At 35.6% G+C, this 14,857-nt stretch overlaps 1 protein-coding gene across 6 annotated transcripts in view; it reads left to right on the plus strand.

The window, feature by feature from the left end:
• LOC139122788 (AP2-associated protein kinase 1-like) overlaps positions 1–14,857 on the plus strand; it is a 51,992-nt gene that overhangs the window by 8,599 nt on the left and 28,536 nt on the right. For all 6 annotated transcript variants that reach the window (XM_070688512.1, XM_070688511.1, XM_070688509.1 and 3 more), the window contains exons 2-5: positions 2,267–2,385; positions 4,479–4,584; positions 7,375–7,514; positions 8,873–8,997. In XM_070688512.1, the coding sequence (XP_070544613.1) occupies positions 2,267–2,385; positions 4,479–4,584; positions 7,375–7,514; positions 8,873–8,997 (490 nt within the window). The remainder of the gene's footprint in view (positions 1–2,266; positions 2,386–4,478; positions 4,585–7,374; positions 7,515–8,872; positions 8,998–14,857) is intronic.

The raw sequence follows: 14,857 nt of genomic DNA on the forward strand, positions 1-14,857 counted from the left end.
TCCACCATATACTGAACATTTCATTTATAAAATCTATGAGTATTTATTCACATGTTATAACTTAGTGTACCCTATAGTATACACTAGATGACTTCCAAGTATGAAGAAAGACATGCTAAATATGTTTGAAGTTCTGCACCAGTCTCAATCCTTTCTAGCAAAGTCTTGGTACACAATTTTCAAGGTCACAAGTCAGAAAAAGTAGAGCAAGATAATTATCTTTGATGACTTCAGAATGTACTTTATAAGATCACACTTCTTATTCTCTCAATTAAACTTGCCAATTCTTGGCACTATATTACGTGCTACTCAATGTATGACATATATGTACAGATTTAATAAGTCTTTCAAATACTAGTTTCAAGGCTTTATGAGGGTGACTTGCACTTTTCATGATCCTCGGCATGAAAGGGTGATGTATTATCCCTTTCAAGCCTGATTTTACATACCATAATGGAAGGCGTTTTGCCTTAAAGGGTTCATACTTGATTCAATGACTGATTTACTATCAGTAGTTCTAGATTGTATCTCATATCAATTGATGGAAAAAATCAAAATGGTTTAACTACAAATTAACAATGATAAGAGTTATGTATACAAGAGCAAGCATACAGTCATAAGAGTGCCTTGTAGGCTGACTCGCAGCGTGTTTGCAAGGTTATATCTGATTGGTCGATTGTCACTATTCACAGCAACTTAGGGAGTTTATTTGTATTATTTCATTATAACGGTAAGATTCTGCCAACCAATTGGATAACAGCTTCGAAATCGCTGCGAGTCGGCCATAAAAGTGCCTTGTATGCTGTAACTCACCTGATGAATGTAATCAAGAAATGAATAACTTGTAAATTTCTACAGTGACTGCAGATTTACTTGTTCATTACAACGATCAAATAATACCACAGTAACATGATTCTTGATGTTTCTTTGAGCTTGTTCATCATATGCAATCCACAATAAGTCCTGGTAAAAACTTGCTTCAGCAGTAAATCTTCTTTAATCTCTTGAATGTGAAGAAAAGCATGTTCTGTGGTGTTCAGTTTTGCAATTCTAACACATTGAAAATTTGCACACGACTCTTTGAGTATAGCAATTGTGGAAACTTTGTCCCAAATGTACATGTGTACAGTATTCAATGTGCTAGTACTTACGCCTAGTAAATTTTATTGACATCACCAATCCAAACCCACAAGGATGTCTGGACTTTGTAAGCCAAAGCTTGTGTAATAATGTATGTTCTCAAAGGGAAAAGCTAATATTAACAACATGAATTTCTAATTCCTATATGTACTTGCGGCTTTACGTGTACATGAAGTTAGTGACTTCTGATACGACTGTCACATAAATATTATTGAGTATGATGTACCTTGTAGACATAAAAATTATTAAGAATCAAGAATAGAAAAAGGCGTATATCAATCATTTTAAGTTTCTTAAGTTTTAAAATTTTTATTTCACTGATAGTACATATAAATAAATTCCAATGCATGGAAGTACATGTATGGTGTAGGAGACAAATAATTTTTTTATTTTGACTAAATGTCTCTGATATGATAGTGTTTTCCAGCAGTATCATACTGATAACAAGCATCTTTTCAGTATATCTCTGTAATAACTTTTGTAAGGGCCCCGGGCATATTATTTTTATACATCTACCATTGAGAACAATAGTATTTTGCATGCACTAGAAGCACTGTAGGGAAGTCTGTTCTGTAATGTTGGCCATATTCAGGTACTCCAAACACAGTGTCTGTTTGCTGTAGTACGTGTGTTCTCTTTTGTAAATTGTACAGTTTCAAGGGACCCCTTTGATAATTTGACAAGGAGCTGTTAGAAGCTCATCCTACATTGTGCAGCATACTGGCAATGGATTTCAGATGAAAAATTGTATAACATTGCATGAAAATAGTCACTACTATACTCACCCCATTTGCCATCCTAGTCAGCAATGTAAGACAAATGATATTGACATTATGAGAATACCACAAAGTGTGCATGAGGACACAAGTGCAGCACAGTGTGTTGCCAGACGTGAGTGTCCAAGTACATACTTCACAGAATTTTCATAACAACTTCATATTATTGTAAATGTATGTTCAGGTACATGCACATTTTCATTTGTCGTAAAAAGTCTGATGGACTATTCAGCATGTATAGGTATACTGAGATATATTGTTGAGGAAATACTATCAACCTCAAAGTGATATTCATTCATTGGAGTAACTCTTTTGAAGTAATCAAATATTCCTTTTAAATTTTCTTCTAGGTGGATTTGCAATTGTGTTTCTGGTCAGAGGAAGCTCAGGGAAGAAGTATGCGCTGAAGAGAATGTACGTCAATGAAGAACATGATTTACAAATTTGTCAACGGGAAATTAAAATAATGGTAAGAGAAGGACAGTGCTGTCATTCTGATTGATGTAAAGCCTATTGTGGATTATTGCATTGAATTGAGTGCATGGATTTTTATTAAATCTCAGCTTAATGTGAGCTGCATGTTGTTCAGTGGGGTTGTTCACAGAGAGCAGCAAGATTGCAAGATGTTGCCATAACTGTTTTTGAGGTCATCCTTTTGTGCATCCCACTGGCCACAAATGGACATATTGTGTTCATCACAATTGCTGTTATTAAGATAGAAAAGTCACATTTGTCCCCATTGTTCATCACAAAACGTATTTATGCTGGTCATGCTCATTACAAACACTACAAATTATCTGTTAAGTGTACAAAATGTACAAAGAGCAAAATGAAAAATGGATAAAAGCTGCCAAAATTTTGAAAAATAAAAATGTGTCCATGTGTTTCTCATTGTCTTGATACGTGACTGTTCCCAAACAGCCTTGAAAAGATATCTATTGGAAGGGTTTTATATTTTCATGAAATCTGTTACCATCTGTACCTATCTGTGTTTCCTTGACCTGTCAGGTGAATGACATTCCAGACACATGTCCTTTCCTTGTATCCTCATAAGTATCCTGTTTACATCATCAATATCATGTTGCAAATGCATGTTTCACCTTCCGCTGTGTACCATGATAACCTTCTAAATGAAATTATTCCAACATTTTGTGCAGGAGATGTACAAAATCCTTCCATGTTGTAAGCGGCAGTGGTTATCTGTCGAAAATAAAATTTTAGATCTTGTGGATTTGCCGGAATACGTAAATTTTCACAACACGTACCGTGTACATCTGTACCATCATGTTCGTGCAATGTTATGTAATGCATCTGAATTTTTATTTTACAAAAGGTGACAAAAGTACATTGTGCAACCATACCTGTAACAAATTCACTGGGTAGATAATTACCCTTTATCGGACACATTATACCTTGTAGATGTATACTGTTAGTTACTCATCTTTGGCAGTCATTGCACTTTGTCCTTGAATGCATGCATACTATTGAAAGCTGTCATCACTTCCATATTTGTGATATGCATATTATTTTCAATCAATAATGTAAGGTATGAAATAATTCTGAAATTTCATATCATGAAATATTTCATGCCATGAATAAATAACTCACATCTGCTTTTCAGAGTTATTATATGTTGTCATTACATGTAGTACTTTCTATTATAATTATTATAACAACAATAATAATAATATTTATTACTTGCTTGTAAATCAAAGGATTGACATCACATTTCGAAGCAATAAAAGTGTTACAATATTAATGACATATTAATCATTTGATGACAAAACATGTTTGCTATATCAGAAATTACATCATCAAATAATTTGTGTGTAACATCTGAATGTAGACACTAGATGAAAGCAGAAATCTAGTCTATGATGACTGGTCATGCTTTTGTCTGCAGAATAACACACCACTTGACTTCTTACATGAAACAAACCTAACCGAAATAAAGTCTGAAGGCAGCAACTTTCTCCTTTTCAACAATCTATGAATGTTGCCGAAGGAACAGATTTGCTATGTGGTATAGAAGAATATACCTCAGTAGATTCCATCAACTGCTAATGGACTTGGTGTATTTCGTTGGATGCACATTAAGTTGGCAATAGCATAACTGCTGAAAAGTGGTTGTGTATGGAGAATGTTTCACTTTAATGATTCACTGTTTCTGCTTACAAGCAAATCTAATTGACTTCTCCATCCAGCCTGATGCCCATTTTCCTGCATTGTCCATCCAAAATGTTTGCCATCCAGCTTAACCCTTTGAGTGCCAAAGTCAATTTTTGTTACCTTTAGAAAATATACTCCAGTCAATTTTTTTTCAGAGTTTTGTCAAAATTTTGATAACAAACTATAGCCAATGAAATACAATGTCCATTTGGTCCAAAATTATCAAAAAAATTACAGAAAAATTCATAAAAATTGGTAAAAATGTTGCTGTAAAATTTTGGTGGAAACAATTACAGCACTCAAAGGGTTAAAAAGCCATAACCTTTATGTACAAGGAGTATGAGACTATGACCTGATCATGTGTTAAATAATTGATCTATTCTTTCTTTCCAGTCCTCCCTTACTGGACACAAGAACATTATTCCATATGTTGATTCCAGTATTACAAGATCCAGTAGTGATGTCTATGAAGTTTTCATATTAATGGAATTCTGCAGAGGTTAGTTTGCATTCATGTTACAACATCTCTCCTTTAATTTCTAGCTTATCAGTCTGTAATTTTAACTCCTGAATGATTGCATTGTGGTTGTCCAGTCTGCATAGAATTACAATGAGTAAGATAGAAAAGTAGATACTATAGGAGAAATTATGGAAAATGTCACAGCGAAAATCTTTAGAATATGCCATGCCAGATAAGTGCTGATAATCTTGTAAGCTACTGACAGCATTAATGATAATGATCAGGAGTTGTCAGTCACAATTACGTGATCTAATGCAATATTGAATTTGCTTAATTTGACTGACAGGCAGTGCATTTCTGGTTTTATTGCCACTCCAATAAAGATGATAGCTCTGTACACGGACTTTCAATATTTTGTATGTTGCTTTTCTCTGACAATGCAATCCAGTTTTCAGCTTTAGAGTTATTTCAACCCTTCTATTTGATGCATACAGTCCTACAGTGTCCTTGGTAGATATACAGTCATACAGATGAATTATTTCCAGCAGAATTGTTGATTATCTGTGCCTGAACAGGAAAAAATATTACAGATTTGTATTGCTTGACTCCTGCTGTTTCATAATATATAACCCATGAGAATACTATTACAAGAAGAGTAATTATTGTACGTTAGAGTTACATATTGAGATACATGAAAATAATATCTCGCCTGCAGAAAGAAAAAAATGTTTATGGTCGCTAATGTTAATTTGATTTGAGAGGGTGCATTAGCAGTATAAATCATACCATTATTCATCAGAAAACAAATTATATGCTTTTTTAAAAGCATGGTGATACACATGCATTAATGTATGTAGCTTTGACCAAGGATAATTAGATGGGTTTGATGAAATGATATTGTATGAACTCTAAAGTTAGCATATACGTGAAATCATAGGCTTTACCTAGATTGAATTAGGTGACATTTCCCCCAGGAGTTTCAACTAATCTCTTCCAGATTTCTTGAGACAAACCTCTGCTTGAAGATAAACATTAAGATGATATGAGTACTTGAAACTTTTGGAGACTAAGGGTCTCCAACTTGGCTCTTAGTCTGCTTGAGGGGACTTCAAACTCTCACAGATACAGATCAAGAAAAATATCAGAGCTTATTTTATATCGAAGAACCAAATTTCATAAAAATTCTCAATATATGAATTCAAAATGGCGCCCATCCTATGTAAACTCAATTGATAAAACAAAACATTTTTAATTTCAGGAAAAATCAAAGTGACGATCACCCAACTTATCTCTGGCTTTCACAGTGACTCCATGCAGTGTCTGAATACAGCATGAAAATTTAATGATTCAGAGGATCTTCAGGTCCTTGAAAAATTTGTCCAGAGGCTCACTCTGCCTTGCAATTGCAATATTTGTTCTACACTTATCCTTACCTTTTTTGAAATGCTTCACCATTAACCTGTTCATCCCAATTCCCTGTAAACAGGTCCACTATCACCATTGATAACAATAGGTTTGGGCCAAACCATGGTGGTGAAAGGGTGAATACATAACAATGTATCATAAAAGGTAAAAACCAATGCCACTGAAATTTTACAAGAATGCACTCAGTGTATGATCTTCTGAAAAACAAAGGTCAAAACTCTAAATATAAGCTTTTCAAATGGATTAAGGACATGGATTTTGGACAGGTCTTTCGTTGATATATATTGACAATATATTAAAAAGTGTCAATGTTTTGAAGGTTGGGGATAAATAGCCCATACACATTTTCAGCTATAGTGTTCATTATGTAATATACCACATGTACAGTGGTGTCCATAGATTTCGTCAAGTCCATCAAAAATAGTCAGTGCAGCTATGGTTGTTAATCAATATATCTTTTGTGTCACTTAGCAACAAAGAAAAAGGTCAAACTAATTCTCCTCCTGAACCTTCATGTAGCAAGTGATATTATATCATGTGTTATACCGGTATCAATGTCCATGGCATTTGATGGTTTTTGTAGTCATCACAATAATGTTTGAATCATTATAAAGAACATACAATAAAAGTTTACATGTAAGGTCATTTTGGTACTGTTTGGACATGAACAAACCTTGAAAGCAATTTTCTGTTTCCCCGCACATGTTGAAATTCTCCACAAAACAAACTCAGGAGCTATGCATATCATGCTTGTACTTGCATGACCTCCTCAATTTTAAAACATCAATAATGATAACATGTTATTGCTGTCCTGATAATAATTTTGCACAGCACTGTCCTCATAAAGCTCTGTCGGACACTTATGGGAAAGATTTTAGTCTGTCGGGAGGAACTTAACATATTGCATTCCCTACCATGTGAGAGGATGAAAGAATTATTGCATTTCTGTAACCACCACCATTAAATGTACGATCTATCCAGAAAAGGCCCTTGAATATATTAGCTGAATTCCTCACTATTTAATTCTGTGCTCAGAATTACAGGCATTGATAGACATTTGATGTACATGTGTCAAAATAAATGTGAATGCCTTTTATCAATTTACATGCACCTCTAGGCAATTTATTGGAAAAACAACCTTTACTGATAGCACTAAATTAACTTAGTGTTGATGTTTGCTTTTTTCTATCTCATGATAATAAATAAGCTCTTTAATTGGTTGCAGTATACTGATGAAGTCTGTGCAAGTAAAATGTAAAACTGAACATTGATTCTATAATCTAGTCTGAATTACCGATAAATTACCACCGTAGCACTACAGAATTAGTTGCTGTTTTGACAAATTTTCGAAGACGTGACTCTCAGTGCATTCAGATCATAAGATGTCTCTGTTCTTTATTTCAGTGAGTGTTATTCAGTTGATGAATGAGAGATTGAGTGTGGGATTTACCGAGGGAGAAGTGTTGCGTATATTTTGCGACGTCTGCGAAGCTGTGTCCAGACTTCATCATTGTCAGACGCCGATTATCCATAGAGACTTAAAGGTGAGTTGAATAATGATATTATCAGCCACACTAATGCTGAGATACTGGCAATTTACTCTTCTCATGCACATTATTTTCTCATTATGTGGAGATGTGTTGGTAATGATGATTTTCCTATTCTGCTGATGTAAAGTTTCCATCTTTTCCAACTAACTATTAATATAGAGATACTGAGAAGGATAAGCTTAACAAATTTAAAAAATTCAAACATATTTTTGGCATTATACTGCGTCTAAAAAATAGTATTATTTGCTTTTTCTTAAGTCTTACATGAAAAATTTTTCATGAAAAATTCATGTAAAATTTTATTATGCTGCATTTTTACACAACTGCTTAAAAAGTTTAGGGCTCTCATGGGCCGGTTTAAATAGGTCAGGTCATGTTCATTCTGATAAGGTTATGAAAAATCTAGAAAAATCTCATCGACAAAAAATACCTTTCCCACAGTACCTTTTATCATCATCAATATTCAGTGTCACTCTTGAAATTTTTGCATGAACAACATCGTACAGCCAGGTCTGACAAGACCTTCCTGAGTCAGCACAATAATCTTTGGAGCTGTCTGTAGTGATGCAAATATTGACAGTGTGCAAGGAAGGTGTCTTTGTGCTCTGCTGGGCAGACCTAATTTGTCATCATTAGTCCTTGTAGGTTAGCCTGGATTATTCTCATTTCATTGTGTCTGCCTCTGTCATCTGGATTTTTTCCAAGTCAAATAGTCAATTAATCTATCCTTCGTTGTATGGATTGCCTCTGTGAAACTGTGCCTCTCATGTCCATATGACCTTCCATAGTATTTCAAGGTTGTAGATTACTTTGTGTAACATAGGTTAAACTTTGCTAAAACTAAACTTTACCGGCATAATATGTTGTAAGGCTTTTAAATATGTTAAAAAGAAGCATGCACGTACTGGTGTGTGAGATGGGAGCATTTATGTAATTACAGTCATGAAGGAACAATAGGTGTAATGTATGATGATATTTTCCTGTCTTTTCTTAATCTCTTCCCAAAAGATGTTGGAACACAAAATATCAGCAATACAAACACAACACATTGTATATAGTACGCAATGTTATTATTGACAGATGATTCTATTTTGACCAGCATTGGAATTACATACAAACAGCCCATAGCAACAAAACAATTTTGACATGATATCTGGAGTAGACCAAGAAAGTGTATGCAAACAGTGCAATATTACTGAATAGTACATCAAAAGTTTTGGTTAAATGATCTTTTAATGAGGAAAGAAATTTTGATGCTACTCAAAAGAATTACTTTGGCTGAGTCATGTGGAGGTTTTGCATCAAAAGGGGCCGTCACAAACAATTTTCCACCTCTTTTCTTTCACTTTCAGGTCGAGAATATCCTTCTACATACAGAGACCAGCAGTTACATGCTATGCGATTTTGGAAGTGCAACACCAAAAGTACTTAACCCAACCATGCAAGGAGCTGCAAAGTGCAAGGAAGAAATTGAAAAGTAAGACCGTGTTTCTTGTCAAAATGCGTGAATGATGCAGTACTGTGTGTGGAATAATTAGCTTATCGTTAAAACGTTTTCCAATAACATGCTGTTAGCATGTTCTCTATTACTATTGCATTGCAAGAGGTTTTGTAATCTAAAGAAGTGATGTTCTCATTTTCTTTTCTCAGTATGAATTGTCAGAATTCACTTGATCACAGAATGGTTCAAATTCAATCATGTCATTTTCTGCTTGACCAGTTTTCACCATTCTTTCTTCAACATCGTGGCCTCCGTAGTATTAAGTTAAAACTCAATTTTGCCTTAAGCTTCCCAAAGGAGAAACGTAATACAGCATGTATGTGACATGGTAAAACTCAAGCTGCTTTTCTTTATAGTATCAAACTGTGGCATAGCTGAGCCCCAGTATTCCTATCTCTTGTTCTACTGTTCAATATTGCAGTGGAATAGCCTAGCCCCTTGCATGTCATTTTGTGGCAATGTAAACCCCAAAACACTTTTGTTCTGTAGAACTACAAATTACAGGTTAGATTCCAGATGGTTAACCTTTATCCAGCCAGGCCTATTACTTCCCTGTGGGCTGCAGACTCACTGAGTCTGTAAAATACAGTGTTGGTATTTCACAGGGAATGGAGTAATCTTGTTGTTGTTGTTGTTGTTGTTGTTGTTGTTGTTATTGTTGTTGTTGTTGATGGTGATGATGATGACGATAATAAAAAATATTAAAAAACAATGTGTCATTCCTTGCTGTTGTTTGTCGATGTTGTAGATAATTGTAAAAGAAAACTGTAATCGTGACCAAAAAACGACGTAGGTCGCCCAACGTCACTCCCGTCCTATTATACAACCAAGGGTGGAATCGAGATGCCCCTGATCAAGGCTCATGCTCAGCCACCTTCAAGGCCAGAAAAAACACCCCATTCACGAGCGATCGATTGAAATGTGCTATCATAGGCACTGAAATTTATCTCACTGACCTAATTTGGGCTTCACTTGAACTACCGACCTGCAAACGAGTGAAAAAACGGCGATTTCCAAGTTGTACCCGGTCAAAATCGATCACATTTGAACGTCCCGGTCGATGGTGATGGGTCGGTCATCACTGGGCATTTAAATTGACCAATTGGGGGCCCTGTAAAGGCTGCTTCGGCCAGCCGATTGTTTATGTTTCAATGCTCCCTGCTCGTACGCGTACGTGTAACGTTCAAAAGTACGCGAAAAAGAAGAAAAACCTTCATAGTCATGCAGATAAACGGATACTTACCAACTCTTTGTCAGGAAATCTGCCATTTACGTCAGGATATACTGTCGATAGTTAGAGCGTACACTCCGGGTATTTGAATTTTCCCCGTTACAAGGATACAAGCGTAGTCAACATCCGGGCTCGTACTTGAGCGAGTGTACATTGTCGTTGTGAATGAGTATTCCAGGTGATAGTTTACAGTAAATGACGGGTTGATTTGTCATTGGTATCCATATAAGTATTATTCTACAAGAATGGAAATTGAATGAAGTTGAGACGGCGAAGTTTAAACTGTAGTGAAATTTTGCGTTGGGACAAGCCTCCTCATGTATTAGAAATGAGAGCTGGCCGAAGCAGCCTTTACAGGGCCCCCAATTGGTCAATTTAAATGCCCAGTGATGACCGACCCATCACCATCGACCGGGAAGTTCAAATATGATCGATTTTGACCGGGTACGACTTGGAAATCGCCGTTTTTTCCACTCGTTTGCAGGTCGGTAGTTCAAGTGAAGCCCAAATTAGGTCAGTGAGATAAATTTCAGTGCCTATGATAGCACATTTCAATCGATCGCTCGTGAATGGGTGTTTTTTCTGGGCCTTGAAGGTGGCTGATGAGCCTTGATCAGGGGCATCTCGATTCCACCCACCTTGGTTGTATAATAGGACGGGAGTGACGTTGGGCGACCTACGTCGTTTTTTGGTCACGATTACAGTTTTCTTTTACAATTATCTACAACATCGACAAACAACAGCAAGGAATGACACATTGTTTTTTAATATTTTTTATTATCGTCATCATCATCATCATCACCATCAACAACAACAACAATAACAACAACAACAACAACAACAAGATTACTCCATTCCCTGTGGGTATTTAGCCAAAGCTTGCATTTCTTCTCTTTATTTCATGTTCAGTCAATAAAAATGTTTACCGTATCTATATTGTCAAGGTTTCAGATGTATGTCTTTGTTAAAATGTAGCATATATGACATGTTATGCATCACTGGTTTTAACTAAAATGACCAGATGGTGAAATATGAACTTGGCCGGATATGGATTACATGTAATGGAACGCCATTGATCTTGCTCTTTGAAACACACTAGACCAGAATAGTCCCAAGCAAAAATGCAATTCACCTTCAGAACCAGGTCACTTTGACTTCTGCTGTGGTGTGCTGTGCAAGGCTTGGGCCTCATGAAAGCTGTGGAGTTTGTGCAGGATCATGTTCAAGGTTAAGAGCAGACTTCATCTCATGATCCTAGAGTTTCAATATCTGTTGTATAATACACATTTTCCAGGGACTGAAAATTTGCAGAATAAGTGAATATTTGAAGGGTTCCATTATAGATATCTGATGGCTATTTCGCATGAGATAGTAATCATTGAAATTGAAGATATCCACGATGGGAACCCTTATATTAAAGTATGAATATTTTAAATGTCCAATTTAGGTGAGTGATGTAGGGATATTGTGTTACAAGACTGCATGGCACAACAGATGATTTTGGGATAGTGTACCGGTATACAGGCCTGTGTGTTGATTTCAGAAAATGAAAACAAAATCACAAAAGCTTTATAAACATAACAATTGGATCCCAATGTAATTCTTACATTATGACCCACATATCTCACTTTTAATATCAATCTTTCTGTCACTAATTTGTATGCTTGTACTCATCTATTAATTAATGATAGTACGCATTTCAAAAATGAAATTTCCAGTTCTTTTCATCTGACAATTCTCAAACACCGTAAAAAAATTCTTAATAGAAGATGAATCTTCATTTAGGAATTTGATGGTGTTACTCATCTTCTTTGGGTCTTTGAACAGATTTCTGTATACCATCTATAGATACTTTCAATTCAAAACAGCAGCTAATTTCTGTTTAATACGTGCAGGAGTGGAAGTGAGATAATTTGTTGATTTTGACAAAAATAGTACATTGATACATGTAGGAAACCTGTTTCTTAGCTTATACGGATTCCATAGTGCTTTACCTGTAAATAATACCCCAAAAGATGACAAGATTTTGAAGTCTTTCAATTTACTTCAAATTATTTCCCCAAGGACATTTTACTATGAAGAATACTCCTCTTCATCCAATCAGAATCTAAATTGAATAAAATGTACCAGAATTGTTTATACAATAAAACCTGTCAAAACCAAATCATGCAGGGACTGAGAAAATTGTTCGGTTTGGAGAGGTGTTTGGTTTATAGAGGTCCTTCCAACATAGAATTCTATCGGAATGGGACTGGGAAAGGGGTTCATTTTAGACAGGTTTCCAGTTTAGACAGGGTTTGGTTTAGACAGGCTTCACTGTACCAAGTATTCCCTGGCTGGTTCTGAAAACATCAGTGTTTTTCAAATTCCAATTCCTCTTTGCATGTAAAACCATGTCACATTATTTATTTAGATTTCTTTATAATCCTTTGTCCTGGCATGCTCAGATTCATAATTCATCAAGATAGATATATTTCTTCAAGTCATGTTCAAAGAACATTATGGCAATATTGAAGGCTGATAAACAAAATTTCATTGATCGTTGAAATCAAATTCAGCATAGTCCTGTTGGCATAGTGTCAGTGGGAAAATTCCATTAGCATGAAATGTACCAGTTATCATACACTATACCAGTAGGGTGCCGACACTGATGTGATTCAAAAACTTGTCATTATTTCATATATAATTATAAAATAATGGTTGCCTTGAAATTGTATTTATGATGCATTTTAACAATTATCTGCAGCTATCTTCCTTCCTCACCTCACAAGTCGCAGAATTTATAATTAAAGCCGTCCCACCCTGAATGAAACTCCATTTCAAACTATCCCTTCAAAGTTCTATTTAGTTTCATGTACAGTTCTTCTAATGCTAATTAGAACTTCAAGTAGTAATGCGGCTTTTAAGATACCGAAACCAAAACTATTTTGTCGTATAAAAACGACTTGGTAATAACCACTTGTGAGTCTTCTGTAATAGACACGTATGACATGAGGTTAGTAATTTTCAACTTGGCTAGCCAAGGAATATGAGGTATATCATATTTGTACAGTGATCAACAGTGACAATTATAATGATGATGAATTGCTTTAACCCATTTTTTACCACACACAGTGGTGATGGAGAATACAAGTATGATCTAGGTCAAAGTTCAAATATGATAAATAATTACAACAGGCGCTACTGTCAAGTGAATGTCAGTTAAAGACAATTTGTCAGATACATTCACAACAGATGCCATCGAATATGCCCTTGTGATTTGCAAATATGTGTCATAGTTGACAGCGCAGATTATATCGATCGTTTCACCATTGCTTCAGCGCAGTCTTTCTGAGTTCTGGCAACTGCTTCATGTGTAGGTGAAACAATTCAAGGTACAAGGCAGCACTTCCATCCATCTGCAGATTTCAATGAGAGAATATCTATCCATGACATGAAAAGAGGTTGACATCTTGTCCACCGTCCTGGTAGACATGCTGTCAAATGCATAGAAAAAGGGTTGAGTTGTATTCCTAAGTGCTTTCCAACATCCAAAGTAATGGCTGGGTTGGCTGTTCTCAATAAGGTTAATATTATTGCTGTCTGGAAAATGGGCATTATGCAAAATCAATATTGCACCTGCTTGCCTTCACTTACCTAAGTCAATTCAGTGCAAGTAGCCATATATGGCTAGGTAATAGAATATCATTTTTGTGAGAGAGAGAGAGAGGATATCTTGCTCTATCAGTCTGGAGTTCACCGTACCCTGAAAAAAAGAAAGTGAATTGATGTACAGCTTGAAATTATTTGATTCACAGAACAGCCTATTGAAATGCCAACTAATTGTACAGAACAAAAAATGAATGTTGAAGATTGAGAAAAAATTGTGAATATAGATTTAGTTCCAGTGTGATTCCTTCAAATTGATTTGTTAAATTTTCCAACTGAAGGCATGATCTACATGTTTTCATTTTGAATTTAACATAATGCTATATTTAGTTTGCACAACATGACAATTAAGTCAGGTATAAGTTTATAGGAAAGATACTAATAATTCCACCATAGACTATATTCAGTTCAAACCTACCCAGCTGTTCTTGAAATGTCACCATTCTTTGTTCTGTAGATCTTATAAGTCAAACCTACCTGTATGCCAATTGGTAGGTCTACAGCAAATTGATGAGGAGGTTTTATTGTTTTGTCGTACAGTGTTTCATCCAGGAAGGCATCAACAAGGGGGATTTTCCCCCTTACCAGAAAATTTAGGGGGGATTTCACCAGTTCACGTGTTCTACTTGTATCTCTAAGGTGTGACTGGCACCATTTCACGGGGAGCTGGTCCCCCATTGACAAATTACTAGGGGGTGCCAACATGTCAACAGAGGGGAATCCCCCCTTCCCCCTGTCTAGATGAAACACTGGTTGTATATATGTACTATACCAGAAAAGACTTGAAATATAATTACAAAGATAGCACATTCTCATATGTACACTGTACCACAGAGGTAAGAGGTTAATGTAATACTACTCACATGTACCAAGGAGAGATATATTTACTATTAACAGATAGTTGTATAACAGCAAAGAAGTATGTGAGAAGTGTACACATATAGACTCTGATAGCTA

This window comes from Ptychodera flava, chromosome 22, assembly GCF_041260155.1.
Source record: "Ptychodera flava strain L36383 chromosome 22, AS_Pfla_20210202, whole genome shotgun sequence".
NCBI classification, from domain to species: Eukaryota; Metazoa; Hemichordata; class Enteropneusta; family Ptychoderidae; genus Ptychodera; species Ptychodera flava.